The following is a 19,320-nucleotide window of genomic DNA, read 5'->3' as shown; positions in this document are numbered from 1 at the left end:
ATGAAAGAAGTGGAAATAACCATCACATGAGAAGTCAGTGATGAAGGGACTCTTACAAAAAGAAAATGCTTTACAAAAAGTGAAACAAGTTTTAAAAAGCATTTTTTTAAACTGCTAATCTAATTTTTAAAAAAGAAATCATCTGAAAGCAAAATGGCAAATAAATCACTTTCAAAAACTGTCTAATAATATTATTGACCCAGTCATCTTCATTCCTTTATCATTCACCTCTTTCAAATATCTCCCCTTAATTCTCAATATAAGCAAGCTGGAAAAAGAATACATACATAATATATTCAACAAATAAAGCCTACCAAATGAAAATCTGCTAATGAAAAGCATTCTCCTCGTAAGACCAGAAACTATAAAACTCCTAGAGGAGAACATAGGCAAAACACTCTCCGACATACATCACAGCAGGATCCTCTATGACCCACCTCCCAGAATATTGGAAATAAAAGCAAAAATAAACAAATGGGACCTAATTAACCTTAAAAGCTTCTGCACATCAAAGGAAACTATTAGCAAGGTGAAAAGACAGCCTTCAGAATGGGAGAAAATAATAGCAAATGAAGCAACCGACAAACAACTAATCTCAAAAATATACAAGCAACTCCTACAGCTCAACTCCAGAAAAATAAACGACCCAATCAAAAAATGGACCAAAGAACTAAATAGACATTTCTCCAAAGAAGACATACAGATGGCTAACAAACACATGTAAAGATGCTCAACATCACTCATTATCAGAGAAATGCAAATCAAAACCACTATGAGGTACCATTTCACACCAGTCAGAATGGCTGCGATCCAAAAGTCTACAAATAATAAATGCTGGAGAGGGTGTGGAGAAAAGGGAACTCTCTTACACTGTTGGTGGGAATGCAAACTAGTACAGCCACTATGGAGAACAGTGTGGAGATTCCTTAAAAAACTGGAAATAGAACTGCCTTATGATCCAGCAACCCCACTGCTGGGCATACACACTGAGGAAACCAGAAGGGAAAGAGACACGTGTACCCCAATGTTCATCGCAGCACTGTTTATAATAGCCAAGACATGGAAGCAACCTAGATGTCCATCAGCAGATGAATGGATAAGAAAGCTGTGGTACATATACACAATGGAGTATTACTCAGCCATTAAAAAGAATACATTTGAATCAGTTCTAATGAGGTGGATGAAACTGGAGCCTATTATACAGAGTGAAGTAAGCCAGAAGGAAAAACATAAATACAGTATACTAACGCACATATATGGAATTTAGAAAGATGGTAACAATAACCCGGTGTACGAGACAGCAAAAGAGACACTGATGTATAGAACAGTCTTATGGACTCTGTGGGAGAGGGAGAGGGTGGGAAGATTTGGGAGAATGGCAATGAAACATGTAAAATATCATGTAGGAAACGAGTTGCCAGTCCAGGTTCGATGCATGATGCTGGATGCTTGGGGCTGGTGCACTGGGACGGCCCAGAGGGATGGTATGGGGAGGGAGGAGGGAGGGGGGTTCGGGATGGGGAACACATGTATACCTGTGGCGGATTCATTTTGATATTTGGCAAAACTAATACAATTATGTAAAGTTTAAAAATAAAATAAAATTGGAAGAATAAAAAAAAAAAAAAAAGAAAAGCATTCTCCTATAATTTAATCCTTACCAGGATCTTTTTGGATAAACAAAATTTGCAGTTGCCTGGGTAGTGATACAAATATGTTGCTTCAGTGGCTAACTAATTTTTAATCACAACTCATTTGGAAGTTGCTGGACTAGATGCTCTTATGCTATTTCCCATTATGAAAACCGAGAGACCTATTGTGACTAAGTGTAAGTAGACAAAAATGCTCAAAACGATTATTATAATGCTCAAAATCAACACTGCTGTTGCTGTTCAGTCGTGTCTGACTCTTTGCTAGCCCATGGACTGCAACACACCAGGCTTCCGTGTCCTTCACTATCTCCCTGAGATTGCTCAAACTCATGTCCGAGTCGATGACATCATCCAACCATCTCATCCTCTGTTGTCCCCTTCTCCTCCTGCCTTCAACTTTTCCCAGCATCAAGGTCTTTTCCAGTGAGCTGGCTCTTCACATCAGGTGGCCAAAGTATTGGAGTTTCAGCATCAGCATCAGTCCTTGCAATGAATATTCACAGTTGATTTCCTTTAGGATTGACTGGTTTGTTCGTGCAGTCCAAGGGAGTCTCAAGAGTATTCTCCAACATCACAATTCAAAAGCATCAGTTCTTCAGCATCCAGCTTTTCTTATGGTCCAACTCTCACATCCATATGCGACTAATGGAAAAGCCATAGCTTTGACTATACGAACCTTTGTTGACAAAGTCATGTTTCTCCTTTTTAATATGTTATCTAGGATTGTCATAGCTTTTCTTCCAAGGAGCAAGCATGTTTTAATTTCATAGCTGCAGTCAGCATCTGCAGTGATTTTGGAGCCCAAAAAAATAAAGTCTGTCACTGTTTCCATTTTTTCCCCATCTATTTGCCATGAATTGCCAACATCCGCTGGATCATGGAAAAAGCAAAAGAGTTCCAGAAAAACATCTATTTCTGCTTTATTGACTATGCCAAAGCCTTTGACTGTGTGGATCACAATAAACTGTGGAAAATTCTGAAAGAGATGGGAATACCAGACCACCTGACCTGCCTCTTGAGAAATCTGTATGCAGGTCAGGAAGCAACAGTTAGAACTGGACATGGAACAACAGACTGGTTCCAAATAGGAAAAGGAGTACATCAAGGCTGTATATTGTCACCTGTTTATTTAACGTATATGCAGAGTACATCATGAGAAACGCTGGACTGGAAGAAACACAGTTGGAATCAAGATTGCCAGGAGAAATATCAATAACCTCAGATATGCAGATGACACCACCCTTATGGCAGAAAGTGAAGAGGAACTAAGAAGCCTCTTGATGAAAGTGAAAGAGGAGAGTGAAAAAGTTGGCTTAAAGCTCAACATTCAGAAAACAAAGATCATGGCATCGGGTCCCATCACTTCATGGGAAATAGATGCGGAAACAGTGGAAACAGTGTCAGACTTTATTTTTCTGGGCTCCAAAATCACTGCAGATGGTGACTGCAGCCATGAAATTAAAAGACCCTTACTCCTTGGAAGGAAAGTTATGACCAACCTAGATATCATATTCAAAAGCAGAGACATTGCTTTGCCAACAAAGGTTCGTCTAGTCAAGGCTATGGTTTTTCCTGTGGTCATGTACAGATGTGAGAGTTGGACTGTGAAGAAAGCTGAGCGCCTAAGAATTGATGCTTTTGAATTGTGGTGTTGGAGAAGACTCTTGAGAGTCCCTTGGACTGCAAAGAGATCCAACCAGTTCATTCTGAAGGAGATCAGCCCTGGGATTTCTTTGGAAGGAATGATGCTAAAGCTGAAACTCCAGTACTTTGGCCACCTCATGCGAAGAGTTGACTCATTGGAAAAGACTCTGATGCTGGGAGGGATCGGGGGCAAGAGGAGAAGGGGACAACAGAGGATGAGATGGCTGGATGGCATCACTGACTCGATGGACGTGAGTCTGAGTGAACTCCAGGAGTTGGTGATGGACAGGGAGGCCTGGCGTGCTGCGATTCATGGGGTCACAAAGAGTCGGACACGACTGAGCGACTGATCTGATCTGATCTGATGGAACTGGATGTCATGACCTTTGTTTACTGAATATTGAGTTTTAAACCAGATTTTCACTCTCCTCTTTCACCTTCATTAAGTGGCTCTTTAGTTCCTCTTTGTTTTCTGCCATTAGGGTGGTGTCATCTGGATATCTGAGTTTATGTGGTTTCTCCCAGCAATCTTGAGTCCAGCTTGAGCTTCATTCAGCCCAGCATTTCACATGATGTACTCTGCATAGAAGTTAAATAAGCAGGGTGACAATATACAGCCTTGATGTACTCCTTTCCCAACTTTGAACCAGTCTGTTGTTCCATGTCTGGTTCTAACTATTGCTTCTTGACCTCCATACAGGTTTCTCAGAAGGCAGGTAAGGTGGTCTGGTATTCCTATCTCTTTAAGAATTTTCCACAGTTTGTTGTGGTCCACACAATCAAAGGCTTTAGCATAGTCAATGAAGCAGAAGTAGATGTTTTTCTGGAATTCCCTTGCTTCTTCTATGATCCAGCACGTGTTGGCAATTTGATCTCTGGTTCCTCTGCCTTTTCTAAATCCAGCTTGTACATCTGGAAGTTCTCAGTTCATGTACTGTTAAAACCTGGCTTGAAGGATTTTGAGCATTCCCTTGCTAATTGACTATGCTCCAATATAAAATAAAAAGTTTAAAATTAAATTAAATTTTAAAAATATAACACATATAATTAATAATAAGACAGTAAAATGTGTAAAGCAAAAAAATCCCAGAAATTCAAAGAGATATTGAAGAAATTACAATAGTAGTGGGAGACTAAAATATTTCAGTGCCTGAGAGATCAAGGACATTAAAAAAACAAGCTAATAATTTAGAGTATGTAAACAGTAACTTTAAAAATATAAACATTAATTTTTATGTATAGAGAATCCACTTTACCTACTCCTATCTTGTCCAAAGGATATTTGCAAATACTTAACTTCTTTACTTTCTCCCATCTATCAGGCTTCTGTGATAACCATTTCCTTCCCCATGAAACTTCAGTTCCATGGTCCACTAGTCCAACTATTCTCTTAATTTCTTCAATCCTTTACTTAATGATATTCCACTGAATCTGCCTTAAAAATTCCAACTCATGACTAATTCATCTACCCACCATCTTTGGGCATTTTTAGCAAGTGACTGAATGCTAGTAAGTATTCCGTCAGGGTAGAAGGGAATCACATAACTGTGTAGACGTATCTTTACCCCAACAACATATGTAGTCTCATTGCTTCACACAGACATTTAACATCTATTTACTATTTAATTACATAGTATTTATCTATTACTATGTTCCAGTTCCAGTTTCAAGAACTGATGACAGAGTGGTAAACGAGACAGTGTGGTTTCTGTCTGCTGGGAGCTTAATGTCTAGTAAGGGAGACAGAAGGAGAAGGCAATGGCACCCCACTCCAGTACTCTTGCCTGGAAAATCCCATGGATGGAGGAGCCTGGTAGGCTGCAGTCCATGGGGTCGAAAAGAGTCGGACATGACTAAGCGACTTCACTTTCACTTTTCACTTTCATGCATTGGAGAAGGAAATGGCAACCCACTCCAGTGTTCTTGCCTGGAGAGTTCCAGGGATGGGGGAGCCTGGTGGGCGGCCATCTACAGGGTCGCACAAAGTCGGACACAACTTTAGTGACTTAGCAGTAGCAGCAAGGAAGACAGATATGAAAACAACAAAATAAACAATTATGTAGTTTCAACTATGATAAAATGTTTCTAGGGAAAGTATGCTATGACAGTACAGTCATGCCATATGTGCCCAAGCAGAACCCATGGATATCCAGGGCTGAATGTATTACATCATTTTATAAAAGGGGCTTGAGCATCCGTGGATATTGGTATCCACATGGCAAGAGTAGGAGAGGTGTCTTGGAACCAATCCTATGCAGATATGAGGGTGAACTCTATATTAGCAGGGAACCTGATTTAGTCTGAAACATGATAAGCTCCCCTGAGAAAGTGACCTTAAATTGAAACCTATACTAGAAATGGGAGTTACGTAAAAGGGATGGGGGAGGTGAAGAGGTGCTGGGCAAGAAGAACGAGGATGAGTGTCTCGGCAAAAAAAATTAGAATGTGGAAAGGTCTGAAGACTTGTGGGTACCTGGCATGTTTGAGTAATCGAAAGAAGGCTCGTTTAAATGAGGCAGAAGGGAGGAGAGAAAAATGGTGTGAAATGAGGTTTACACAATTCAACTCACTCAAGATTTGAAGGTCAGGCTGGAGATTTTAATGCACAGAGCATTGGGAAACTTCTGAGGAGCTATAATCAAAGAAATCAGAGCTCATATTTGTTTTTTTTAAGAATCAGTTTGTCTATCGTATAGAGAATGGATTGGAAGGATGCAGGGAGTCCTGCTAAAAGATTTCAATTGTGATCCAGGGATTTCACTAAGATAATGGCAGCTTGGACTAGAATGGTAGCAGTAGAGAATAAGAGAAGTGGACAGGTTGGAAAGATTTAGGAGGTAATACTCAAAGAGTATTAAAAAGCAGAGACAGGACTTTGCCAACAAAGGTCTATCTAGTCAAAGTTATGGCTTTTCCAGTACGGATGTGAGAGCTGGACTATAAAGAAAACTGAGCACCGAAGAATTGATACTTTTGAACTGTGGTGGTGGAGAAGACTCTTGAGAGTCCCTTAGACAGCAAGGAGATAAAACCAGTCCATCCTAAAGGAAATCAGTCCTGAATATTCATTGGAAGGACTGATGCTGAAGCTGAAACTCCAATATTTTGGCCATCTGATGCAAAGAACTGACTCACTGGAAAAGACCCTGATGCTGGGAAAGGTTGAAGACAGGAGGAGAATGGGACAACAGAGGATGAAATGGTTGGATGGCATCACCACCTCAATGGACATGAGTTTGAGTAAGCTCTAGGAGTTGGTGATGGGACAGGGAAGCCTGGTGTGCTGCAGTCCATTGGGTTGTCAAGAGTCAGACACGACTTAGTGACTGAACTGAATTGAACTCAAAGAGGTCCATTCATTGGACAGTGGCTGGTGTGGGGTGAAGGGAGGAAGATGGAGGGACTACCTGCCAATTCAGGGAAGAAAAATATATCTCCAGGTTTAGGGTAGAGGGAGTCATCCTGAACTTGTTTCTATATACATCAGTTTGACATGCTTATGAAATATCCAAGTGGAGATGCGAACAAGGCTATTTGGATATACAAGTCTGAAAATTAGAAGAAAAGTATAGGCTAGAGATATAAATTTAAGAATCATCAGGAAATCAACAATAAATTAAGCCATGGCATGGAGAAAACGCAGAGGGAGAAACTAATAGTGAGAAAAGAAGATGGTTTAAGACGAGCCTTAATGAATTCCCAAAAGCTAAAGGTCAGGTGGAAAAGGAAAAGCCAACAAAGAGGAAGCAGAGGCAGCAACCAACAAAGAAGGAAGAAAGCTAGCAGTGGTGGTTCTATAAAAGCCAAAGGAGAGAGTGCTGAGAGTGCGGCGTGGCCAACAGAGTGAAATGCTACTCAGAGATCAAGGGAGGGACTGAAAAACACCCACCGAGCAACACTGAGTGACTTTAATAAGAGTTTAACAGGAGCTCTGATAGGGATGTGACACCAGGTTGGAGTAGACAAATGAGTTCCTGAGAGAAAAGGGAATGGAGGCCGCAAAAAGGCAGCTGTCTTCTAAGAAACTTGGCTAAGAAGGAGAGAGGAAAATGGGGTCTGGGACAGTGGATGAAAGGATAAGTAAAACAGAGATAGGTTTTGGGGGTTTCTTCTTGTTTTTATTGTTGTAGATTAGAATGGAAGAGAAATAAGCGAGTAGTGTGCTGATGGGAGAAGACTCTAATAAGGAAAACTGAACATACAGAAAAGAGAAGAATTTCTAGTCTCAACTGTGACCTTCAAGGTTGCTGGGCAACCCCGTGGCTTCCAAAAGTCTGCCCTTCATTCTCCATCACAGTTATTTCAGATCTTTCCACCCTCTTCCAACTTCCAACCTCACACCTCCTACTTCTTGAAAATATAAAAGGGCAAAGAACCGCTCAAATGGAATTTCAAATTCTTATCACAAGTTTCCACCTTGATCCCATCTGTTCTTGTCCCTCTTGAATGCCGAGCTTTCTCTCAACTGCAGGCATTCTTAACCTATGTACCACTCCTTCTTCTTCCATGGCCTTGGGGACGTTCCTATTCTCCTATATTCTTCCTGCTTCTATAATGATTCTTCTCTGTCCTGGATCTACATTCCCCTTTCTCCATCTGTGACTTCTCCTTTCATCTAACTATAAAATTTATTTTCTTTTTATTGTATGTTATACTTTTCTAAGCATTTTCTCACATCTCATTTTGATCCTGACTTAACTTGTTGAAATGAGAAGTCTCAACTATTGAGATATAAACATAGAATACTTTTATCTTTTTCCACATATAAGTAGCTACTCAGCTGAATCCTTAACCTGCTGAGTATGCTCAGCGAAATCCACAATTTTTCAGTCACATTCAATTATCCAAGTTTAATTTTTAAATCCTATCTTCATACAATCTGCCTATTGTTGTCTGACAACCTAGCACAAGTGAGAATTAGATAGCCTTTAGCAGATGCCTGTGAGGGGGAAGAACATGGTTTATTTTCACAGAGTCGTTCCTCTCTTCCTCCTCTGTACCCCTTAACACTATCCTACATTCACAAACTTATGTCCCTGCCATAAGTGGCAGTTGTGGGAACAGAGCAATATTCCACTTATAGAGCTTACCAGATATTAGTGATGGATCTTCAATAGTCATCAGCCAGTCCTTCTCCAGGGACTAAGATGATGCTGACCAACAACAAAATCAAGTGCTGCCAGGCAAAGATGCGTCCCTAATCTTTCTCTGGATCAATGTGAAGTGAGTAGTCCCTACTGATCTCTGCAGTACATGGTAATTTCTGCACAGGGAGCATTCATGATTCTCTAGGCGGTGGTCAGCTTCACCCTGGCTCCCTCTGCCCAAAGCAAGATCTGCCTCAACTCTATCAGACTTTGGTATATTCTACTGATACCTCACCAAGTGTCCTCATAAGAAGTCCCTATTACTCCAACATCTTCACCAATGGCTAAAATCCTTCCCTCACAGAAATCATGAGATGCACTGGGGGTCCTCTTTACTCGATCAGTGACAAGTCCCATCCTAACTCCTTCCAAAGAAAGCTTACTACCCTGAAGTCCCTCTAGGCCCAGCTGGCATGAGCTACTCCAGCAAGCTTGTTATGCCATGAAATCTCTAAGGGAGATGCAGGTACCAGTCTCTATATTCCACGGGGTCCCCAGTATCCCAGAGCCACACATCCAGTTCCCCGCAGGTTGAAATGGAAAACAAGGAGTGGAGACTACACCCCAACAATATGATTTTCCTTAAAAATATTTTAAAACATAAAAAAGTTTTACATGCTGATAGTAACAATATTAATTGTGACAACCAAAGCATAAACTTGGATGATTTCAATCACTGTTCATTCTGAAACCTGTTTCTGTTGAGTCATATTTTTAAGTCAGTCTAAAACATATTTTGGCTGTTTCCAATTTTACAGGAAACACAGCTATTGTTTCAACATATAATTTTGCTTTGACTCTTCATATATTTCAAAGGTTAAATAATGAATTCCAAGATTTTTAACCATGTTCACTGTAGAAACAGAAGCTGCCTCTGTAATCTTTCTATGAATAGGTATCATCCTGATTTTTCTCAAAATAATTTTATTTAGTATAAATATAGCACATAGTTTGTATCTACTAAAAGGCCAGGCTTCCCAGTGCATTTTCAGAGACAGATTATGCTACGTGTCTGTTTAACATCCTATTACAAACACAAGGTTATCTAAAATTAGAAAACACACCTTACAACGACATCCCAATCCCACCCCGAGTTGTTTACGGTTAGCCATCAATCTCACTTTCCCCTCACCAAAGTTGATGAGGAGAGTGATGAGGAGAGTGATCTCAGTAGAAAAGGGGCAATGTCCAATTAAAGACATTAAACATGAAACCAAAGAATGTGAAAATCTCACTAATGCCACCTACAGTACCAATGGAGAACGCAGCCAAGAGAGATCTTTTAATAAATTGTGTGTGTGTGTGTGTGTGTGCGCAAGTACCTATCTTTTAATTTCTTGCCTAGGACTATATATCAAGACAATTTTCTACCAAATCTTGCACAGAATATAAAAGTACACAATTAGGTAATGCAAACAACAACAAGGATAATCTTAAAAAATCAAAACAAAGAAAAACCTGATGCATTCACAGAAGCCGACAGTAGCATAGTGGCTGCAAATGACAGGGGAAACAGGGAGATGCTGGTAAAGGGTACAGACTTTCAGTTTTAAGGTGACTAAGTTCTGAGGATGTAGTGTGTAGCATGGAGATTACAGTTAATACTGAAGGACTGTATACAGAGGTAAATAATCAAGTTAGATAGAGCAAAAACTGGCGAATCCGACGTCAAATGGATTACAAAAACTTAAAGCAAACCTTACCTTACATTCCACCACACTCTGATCTGATTCACAAGTCACATAGATTTCATCTACTGCCCGGCGAAGATTGTCAAAAAGAAATGCCCAGTATCGAGCTCTTAGATCAACTTTCCGAGGGTGTCTTGTTTTAGTAGGACTTTTATCAAAGTGTTTATCTCCAGCTGCAGTTGATGTCATTTTACAGTCTACTGTAGTGTTCTGATGAAATAAAACATGAAAAAAAAATTTTTTGATGCCTCCAGGAACTAGATTTTTGTATAAATCACATTTTTCAACATAAATACTTAAAAACACGATGTCTTTCTTTTCACCTTACATCATACTGAATTCACCAAAACAAAGCTTCTCATTTTAAATTAAATCAGCAGGTCTGTAATATCAATTACATGTCTCACTGAAAATTAGGATGATTTTAATGATGAATAGACGCTTGGTTGAAAAGGAGCACTAAAAGGGCTCCTGGTTTACCAAAATACATGTATGGCACATTTAAATACATTACCAAATAACAGATACCCATTTCATCATTGTGAAATTGCTGGCATATATTCCTTTCATTTAGAAATGACATATTCTCTACTTATATTCGGTTACTTAAACTTTATCTTAAACCATTTTTCCACTAAAAGTAAAAATCAATATATAAACACGAAACAATTTACTAGAAAAGAATACTGATGAAGAAAACCAAGCATCAGCTGCAGAGCAGATTCACCAAATAAAGTAACTACAGCATTCATACGACCCAGTCTTTCCTTGGTTGCACAGGCAGATTTTGGAAATACAAGATTATATTCTATACTTTTATAGACTACCAAAGAATCATTCCACCACAAACATGAGTGTGTAGTTTATAGGAAGACTTGAACCTTCTCACTAGAAGTACAAACGAGTTGCTTTTCTCTCTGTGGCTACTTAAACTGAGAAGTAAATAAATGCTTGTACCACAGTTAGAACAGCAAACACTCCCAAGTTTCTTTGGGTTGTCCTGGATGTGTGTAAGCCATTCCTATTAGCTGGTTTGTTTTCCCTTCTTCATATAAGAGTCCCAGAGTGAAGAACACCCAAAATAGAAGCTAATAGGCTTCAGTCTTGTTTTACACTTTGGCCTTCAAAGTAACAGTGATTTCTATACTTGAAAACTCTTTTCTAGCCAGCCTTTGGCTTATACAGAATCTTCGTTACCAAAAGGCAAGCAAACAAAACATTTACACACACAAAGACACACACACTTAAGAGGCTGAGATGGAGCTGCTCATCCTCCTTCCACAGTCCCACATCCAGATGAAGGCTGTCAGACCCAGCAAATAAAAATTAGTAACTATTTTATCTGACAGTCCTAATCCAGGCCCAAATTCTCAACACTCAAGCAATAAAATTTAAAGTAATCATCAACAACCCACAAAACCTTTGCCTTAACGGCTCTCCAAGTACTTTCCAACTCTAGTAGTAATGATTTAATTATGATGGCAAATATCCCCTTATACAAATTTTAAAGTATGTATTATTAACTGTATTTTACAGCTTAGGAAACTGAGATTTAGAGGCTGGTTTGTCCAAGATCACAGAGCCACAGGAGACCATCTTCCAGTTACAGCTCTGCAATTACACCACTGACTTCCCGTTACACTGCACCCCAACGCCCTGTGCATTCCCGACCACCTCATTTCTCTCCCTATATTCCACACAAACTTAAAATTCACTTGAATTTTCCTGAATTATACCTCCATCACAAACTTTTTCTAGAATAATCACTGAAGCACTAGTAGCTTCCTGTGAATTCAGACACTAATCTTAGTATGAAATTCTCAAAAATACTCTAACTCATCTTCACCCATTTATGTATTTATCCTATCGTGTATCCATATGTATGTTATTCAAATACTTTAACCAACCTTTCTTAAAATGCATAATAGGCAAAACTGCTTTCAAGTTAAGATGTTTCTATTCTCTGTGATTGCTCTATGTGAGACTTCTATTAAGAAAGACTCTAGAAAGGAATAAATTACATCTAGGTAATTCCATCTGAAGGGCAATGTACTATGCAAATCTGACATTTAAGTTTGACAAAAATAGCAATACTTTATATCTGCATATTTATTTTATTTTATGAAGGGCTTTTTTAAATTGCAGGATAATTGCTTTACGCTTTCCCTGGTGACTCAGTGGTAAAGAATCAGCCTACCAAGCAGGAGATGCAGGTTCGATCCCTGGGTTGGGAAGATCCCCTGGAGAAGGAAATGGCAATCTGCTCCAGTGCTTCTGCCTGAGAAATCTCATGAACAGTGAAGCCTGGAGGGCTACAGTCCATGGGGTCGTAAAGCAACTTAGCAACTAAACAACAACTGCTTTACAGTGCTGTGTTGGTTTCTGCTTATAACAATGTGAATCAGCTGTAAGTATACACATATGCCCTTCCTGTTGAGGCTCCCTCCTGCTCTCCATCCCACCCCTCTGGGTCATCACAGAGCATCGAGCTGAGCTCCCTGTGCTATGCAGCTGCCTCCTGCTAGCCAGCTATTTCACCACCGTAGTATACTATGTCAGTGCTACTCTCTGAATTTGTCCCACCCTCTTGAAAACATATCATTTAATATTCAAAACAAAGTATTACTATAAAGACAGGACAAGTATTATTATCCCTATTCTGTACATGACTAAACTAAGGCTTAGTAAGATTCAATCTGTTGACCCAGTCAAAAGGCTGAATGACAGAACTGGGACCAGAACCTAGACTTCCAACTTCTGCTTCACTGTTCACAGAACATTTCACAAAGCACTTAGCCCACAGTAAGTACACATATAATGTTAGGTATGATTAGAGGGGGAAAGATAAAGAGGAAAAGAAATATACTCAAAGAAAAATGTGAATAAAATACTGGCAAAACTGCCAAACTTGTGGAGAAAGATAGAAGAGACATGTCAAATTGTCTGATAAGTCTGTATAAAGTTTCAAAATATAGGGTTCTCTACCAACCACCGACAAAAATAATAGCAGTGATAATAAAAATTGCAGCAGCACTTAACATTCACGGCATGCTTGCTATGTGCCAGGCACTGTGTTAAGTGCTTTCCATATAGCTATATTTCATTTAGTCTTTGAAGTAATTATTACCAGAGTTACTATTTTTTATTTACTTATTTTTTGGCTGTGCTGGGTCTTCATTGCTGCATGGGCTTTTCTCTAGTTGTGGCAAGTAGAGGTTACTCTCTAGTTGCGGTGTGCAGGCTTCTCACTGTGGTGGCTTCTCTTGCTGCAGAACCTGGGCTCTAGGCACGAGAGCTTCAGCAGCTGCAGCATAGGAGCTCAGTAGTTGAGGCTCCCAGGTTCTGGGTACAGGCTCAATAGTTGTGGCACACAGGCTTAGTTGCCCCAAGACATGTGGGACCTTTGCGGACCAGGGATTGAACCCATGTCTCCTACTTTGGCAGGCAGATTCTTTACCACTGAGCCACCAGGGAAGCCCATCATAGTTTCTACTATTAGCTCTGTTTTTTACAGGAGAAAAAAGAGACAATGCCAAGATTCAAAATTAGGTAACTATTTCATTGCCAACATCTGCTGGATCATCAAAAAAGCAAGAGAGTTCCAGAAAAACATCTACTTCTGCTTTATTGACTACACCAAACCCTTTGTCTGTGTGTATCACAACAAACTGTGGAAAATTCTGAAAGAGATGGGAATACCAGACCACCTGACCTGAGAAATCTGTATGCAGGTCAAGAAGCAAGAGTTAGAACCGGACACGAAACAACAGACTGGTTCCAAATCAGGAAAGGAGTATGTCAAAGATGTGTGTTGTCACTCTGCTTATTTAACTTACATGCAGAGTACATCATGAGAAATGCTGGGCTGGAAGAAGCACAAGCTGGAATCAAGATTGCCAGGAGAAATATCAATAATTTCAGATAAGCAGATGACACCGCCCTTATGGCAGAAAGCTAAGAAGAACTAAAGAGCCTCTCGATGAAAGTGAAAGAGGACAGTGAAAAAGTTGTCTTAAAACTCAACATTCAGAAAACTAAGATCACGGCATCTGGTCCCATCACTTCATGGCAAACAGATGGGGAAACAATGGAAACACTGAGAAACTTTATTTTTGGGGGCTCCAAAATCAGATGGTGACTGCAGCCATGAAATTAAAAGATGCTTACTCCTTGGAAGAAAAGCTATGACAATCCTAGGCAGCATATTAAAAAGCAGAGACATTACTTTGCCAACAAAGATCCATCTAGTCAAAGCTATGGTTTTCCCAGTAGTCATGTATGGATATGAGAGCTGGACTCTAAAGAAGCTGAGCACTGAAGAATTGATGCTTCTGAACTGTGGTGTTGGAGAAGACTCTTGAGAGAGTCCCTTGGACTGCAAGGAGATCCAACCAGTCAATCCTAAAGGAAATCAGTCCTGAATATTCTTTGGAAGGACTGATGCTGAAGCTGAAACTCCAATACTTTGGCCACCTGATGCAAAGAACCGACTCATTTGAAAAGACCCTGATGCTGGGAAAGATCGAAGGTAGGATGATAAGGGGATGACAGAAGATGAGATGGTTGGATGGCATCACCAGTGTGATGGACTTGAGTTTGCGTAGGCTCCGGGAGTTGGTGATGGACAGGACAGGACAGGGAGGACTGGCATGCTGTAGTCCATGAGGATGCAAAGATTTGGACATGACTGAGTGACTGAACTGATCTCATTGATATGGCTTACTGTGCCTGTTTCCAAGATATGCAACAGAAGACAAAGCGATCTAAATTTCTGGAAAAAGCTAAACACAACTGAACTTCATGTTTTAAATAAAATTCAAAATAACAAATGCTATATACTAATTTAATCAATCATTTTTGAGAGAAAACAAGGAAGAAAGAAAGAAAAAGAGAGGGAAAGGGGAAGGAGAAAACAGATTTCTCACTTCCCTCTCTTAGAACTCTTGTCAGCTCCCCCTGATAATCTGACAAAGCCTATGGACCTAAACGTCTGGCAACAACTGATCTTTTTACCATCTCCATATTTAGTCTTTTCCAAAACATCTTAAGGTTGGAATCATACAGTATGCAACCTTTTCAAATTGGCTTCTTTTACTTAATAATACACAACTAATTTCCTCTACGTCTTTTCATGGCCTGATAGATCATTTCTTTCTAGAGCTGAATAATATTCCATTGCCTAGATGTACCATGGTTTATTTCCCCATTCATCTACTGAACAGCATCTTAGTTGCTTCCAAGTTTTGCCAATTATAAAGAAGGCAGCTATAAACCCATGTTCATGTTTTGGTGTAGACGTAAGTCTTCAACTCATCTTCATCTATACCAAGGGCATGACTGTAGAATCACAAGGTAAGAGTATATTTACTTTTGTAAGAAACTGCCAACCTGTATTCCCAAGTGGCTGAATTCTCACTTTGAATTCCCACCAGCATTGAATGAGAGTTTCTGTGGCTCTTCATCCTCACCCACAATTGGAGTTGTCAGAGTTCCCAATTTTGGTCATTCTAATAGGTGTGTGATGGTAGCTCATTGCTTTAATTTGCATTTCCCTGACAGCATAGGATGTGGCATACCTTTTCATATGCCATTTGTACATCCTCTTTGGTGAGCTGGTTGTTAAGGTCTTCAGCTCATTTTTCAATCAGGTTGTTTCTTACTGTTGAGTTTTAAGAGTTCTTTGTATATTGTGGATAACAGTTACCTCATGTTATCGGATGTTATTGGATATCTTTCATTGGATGTCTTTTTCCAAATATATTCTCCCAAGTCTGTGACTTGCCTTCTCAATTTTTTAACACTGTCTTTTGCAGAAGTTTTTAATTTTAATGAAATCCAGCTTATCAATTATTTCTTTCAGGAACCATGCCTTTGTTCCTGTACCTAAAGTCATTATCATACCCCAGGTCTTTTAGGTTTTCTCCAACGTTATCAGCTAGGAGTTTTACACTTCTACATTTAAGGTCAATGGCTCATTTTGAGTTAATTTTTTGTGAAGCTTGGAAGGTCTGTGTCTGGATTTTTTTTTTTTCCCATATAGATGTCCAGTTGTTCCAGCACTGTTTGTTGAAAAGACTATTTTTGCACCATTGTATTGGCTTTGCTCCTTTGTCAAAGGTCAGTTGACTATTATGTGGGTCCATTTCTGGGCTTTCTATTCTGTTCCATATATCTATTTGTCTTTTCTTCTGCCAATATCACCCTGCCTTAATTACTGTAGCTTTACAGTAAGTCTTGTAGTTGGTTGGTGTCAGTCTTCCAATTTTGTTCTTCTCCTTCAATACTGTGTTGCCTATTCTGTGTCTTTTGCTTTGCCATATACACATTAGAAGTTTATTGATATCTATAAAATAATTTGCTGGGATTGTATTGACTATGTTCTTCAAAATGGAATGAAATGATATCCTGACAATATTGAGTCTTCCTATTCATGAACATGGAACATCTCTCCATTTATTTAGTGCTTTAATTTCACTCATCAAAGTTTTATCATTTTCATCACATAAATCTTCTATATACTCTGTTAAATTGATACCTACCTACTTAAGTTTGAGGAGTGCTGATATGAAGTGGTACTATGCATTTAATTCCAAACACCACTAACTCATTGGTGGTGCACAAGAAAGCAACTGACTTTCGTATGTTAATCTTGTATCTTGCAATCCTCTATAATCAATTACTAGTTATAGGAGTTTTTTGGTTGATTCTTTCAGATTTCTTACATAGATGATCATGTCATCTATGAACAAAGACAGTTTTATTTCTTCCTTCCCAATCTGTTTACCTTGTATTCTCTTTTCTTGTATTATTGCATGAACTAGAACTACTATCACAATGTTAAAAAGAAATGCCTCATAACTGACCTTAATGGGAAAGCTTCTAGTTTCTCCCATTAGTATCATGTTAGCTGTAGGGTTTTGTTTTGTTTTTAAATTAAGTTGAGGAAGTTCCCCTCTATTCCTAGTCTATTAAAAAGATTTTCATCATCTTTTATAGTTGGAGAATTTAGTCAAACTTTTTTTTCCTGCATCTGCTGGTATAATAACAGGATTTTTCTTTTCTAGCCTGTTGCTATGATGAATTCCATTATTTATTTTCAAATGATGAACCAACCTTGCACATTTGGGATAAATCCCACTTGCTCATGGTGTCATTCTTTTTAAATATTGTGGGATATGACTTGCTAATATTTTGTTGAGGATTTTTATATCTATGTTGATGAGAGTCATTGGTCTGCAGTTTTCTTGTAGTGTCTTTGGTTTTGGTGGTATAGTAATGTCAGCCTCATAAAATGAGTTAGGAAGGATTCCCTCTGCTTCTGCCCTCTACAATGGATTATAGAGAATTTATATAATTTCTTCCTAAGACACTTGGTAGAATTCAACAATTAATCAGTTTCGGCCTGGTACTTTCTGTTTTGGAAGGTTATCAATTATTGACTTAATCTCTTTAACAGATTTATATTTATTTGGAGTGTCTATTTCATCTTGAGTGAGTTTTCACAGATTCTGTCTTTCAAGCAATCAGTTCATTTAATCCCGGTTATTTGTGACAAAGGGCTCTTAATAGTATTCTTTTATTATCCTCTTTTAATGCCCATGGCATCTGGACAGAAATGAATAACTAGGGATATGAAATAGGATTTTGGGACAGAATTAGCCATATAGGGAGAGTGGTCATAAAGGTCAAAAAAGCCTATTCAACATAATTGATACTTTTCTCCGGCTACATTCAAATGCATGAGTACAGAGCATAATAGGTATAAAGGTGGCTATAATGAGGACAGCTCTGTCAAACATGAACTACTAATGGATAGGGTAGCCAGACAGTTGGGAGAATATGCAAGAACACCATTATGACAGGCAAACCACAGAATATCAGTTGGGTTTCCAGGAAAGTGTGGCCATATGAAGTATTCAGTTCAGTTCAGTCACTCAGTCGTGTCTGACTCTTTTGTGACCCCATGGACCACAGCACGCCAAGCTTCCCTGTGCATCAGCAACTCTCAGAGCTAACTCAAACTATTTTCCATTGCATCAGTGATGCCATCCAACCATCTCATCCTCTGTCATCCCCTTCTCCTCCTGCCTTCAATCTTTCCCAGCATCAGGGTCTTTTCCAATGAGTCAGTTCTTCACATCAGGTAGCCAAAGTATTGAAGTTTCAGCTTCAGCATCAGTCCTTCCAATGAATATTCAGGACTGATTTCCTTTAGGATGGACTGGATGGATCTCCTTGAAGTCCAAGGGACTCTCAAGAGTCTTCTCCAACACCACAGTTCAAAAGCATCAATTCCTCAGCACTCAGTTTTCTTTATAGTCCAACTCTCACATCCATACATGACCACTGGAAAAACCATAGCTTTGAATGCAAAGTAATGTCTCTAATTTTAATATGCTGTCTAGGCTTATCATAGCTTTTCTTCCAAGGAGCAAGCATCTTTTAATTTCATGGCTGCAGTCACCATCTGCAGTGATTTTGGAGTCCCAAAAAATGAACTCTCTCACTGTTTCCATTGTTTCCCATCTATTTGGCATGAAGTAATAGAACTGGATGCCATGATCTTCAGTTTCTGAATGTTGAGTTTTAAGACAACTTTTTCACTCTCCTCTTTCACTTTCATCAAGAAGCTCCTTAGTTCTTCTGCCATAAAAGTGGTATCATCTGCATATCTGAGGTTACTGATATTTCTCCTGGCAATCTTGATTCCAGCTTGTGCTTCATCTACCCTGGCATTTTGCATGATGTACTCTGCATATAAGTTAAATAAGCAGGGTGACAATATACAGCTTTGACATACTCTTTTTCCAATTTGGAACCAGTCTGTTGTTCCATGTCCAGTTCTAACTCTTGCTTCTTGACCTGCATACAGATTTCTCAGGAGACAGGTCAGGTGGTCTGGTATTCCCATCTCTTTCAGAATTTTCCACAGTTTGTTGTGATCCACACAGTCAAAGGCTTTGGCATAGTCAATAAAGCAAAAGTAGATGTTTTCCTGAAATGCTTGCTTTTTTGATGATCCAACAGATGTTGGCAATTTGATCTCTGGTTTGCCTTTTCTAAATCCAGCTTGAACATCTGGAAGTTCATGGTTCATGTACTGTTGAAGCCTGGCTTGGAGAATTTTGAGCATTACTTTGCTAGTGTGTGAGATGAGTGCAATTGTGCAGTAGTTTGAACATTCTT

At 39.2% G+C, this 19,320-nt stretch overlaps 1 protein-coding gene across 11 annotated transcripts in view; it reads right to left on the bottom strand.

Annotated features, from left to right (window-relative positions):
* SCAPER (S-phase cyclin A associated protein in the ER) overlaps positions 1–19,320 on the bottom strand; it is a 419,038-nt gene that overhangs the window by 341,570 nt on the left and 58,148 nt on the right. For all 11 annotated transcript variants that reach the window (XM_086363974.1, XM_086363978.1, XM_086363979.1 and 8 more), the window contains one exon: positions 10,147–10,344. In XM_086363974.1, coding sequence (XP_086220100.1) covers positions 10,147–10,344 — 198 coding nt within the window. The remainder of the gene's footprint in view (positions 1–10,146; positions 10,345–19,320) is intronic.

The sequence above is a fragment of the Bos grunniens genome, chromosome 21 (genome assembly GCF_055505025.1).
Source record: "Bos grunniens cultivar Pamir isolate PY7600 chromosome 21, Bosgru_T2T1.0, whole genome shotgun sequence".
Taxonomy (NCBI): domain Eukaryota; kingdom Metazoa; phylum Chordata; class Mammalia; order Artiodactyla; family Bovidae; genus Bos; species Bos grunniens.
The sequence above is the reverse complement of the archived record's forward strand: the minus strand, read 5'-3'. Positions and strand labels throughout refer to the sequence as shown.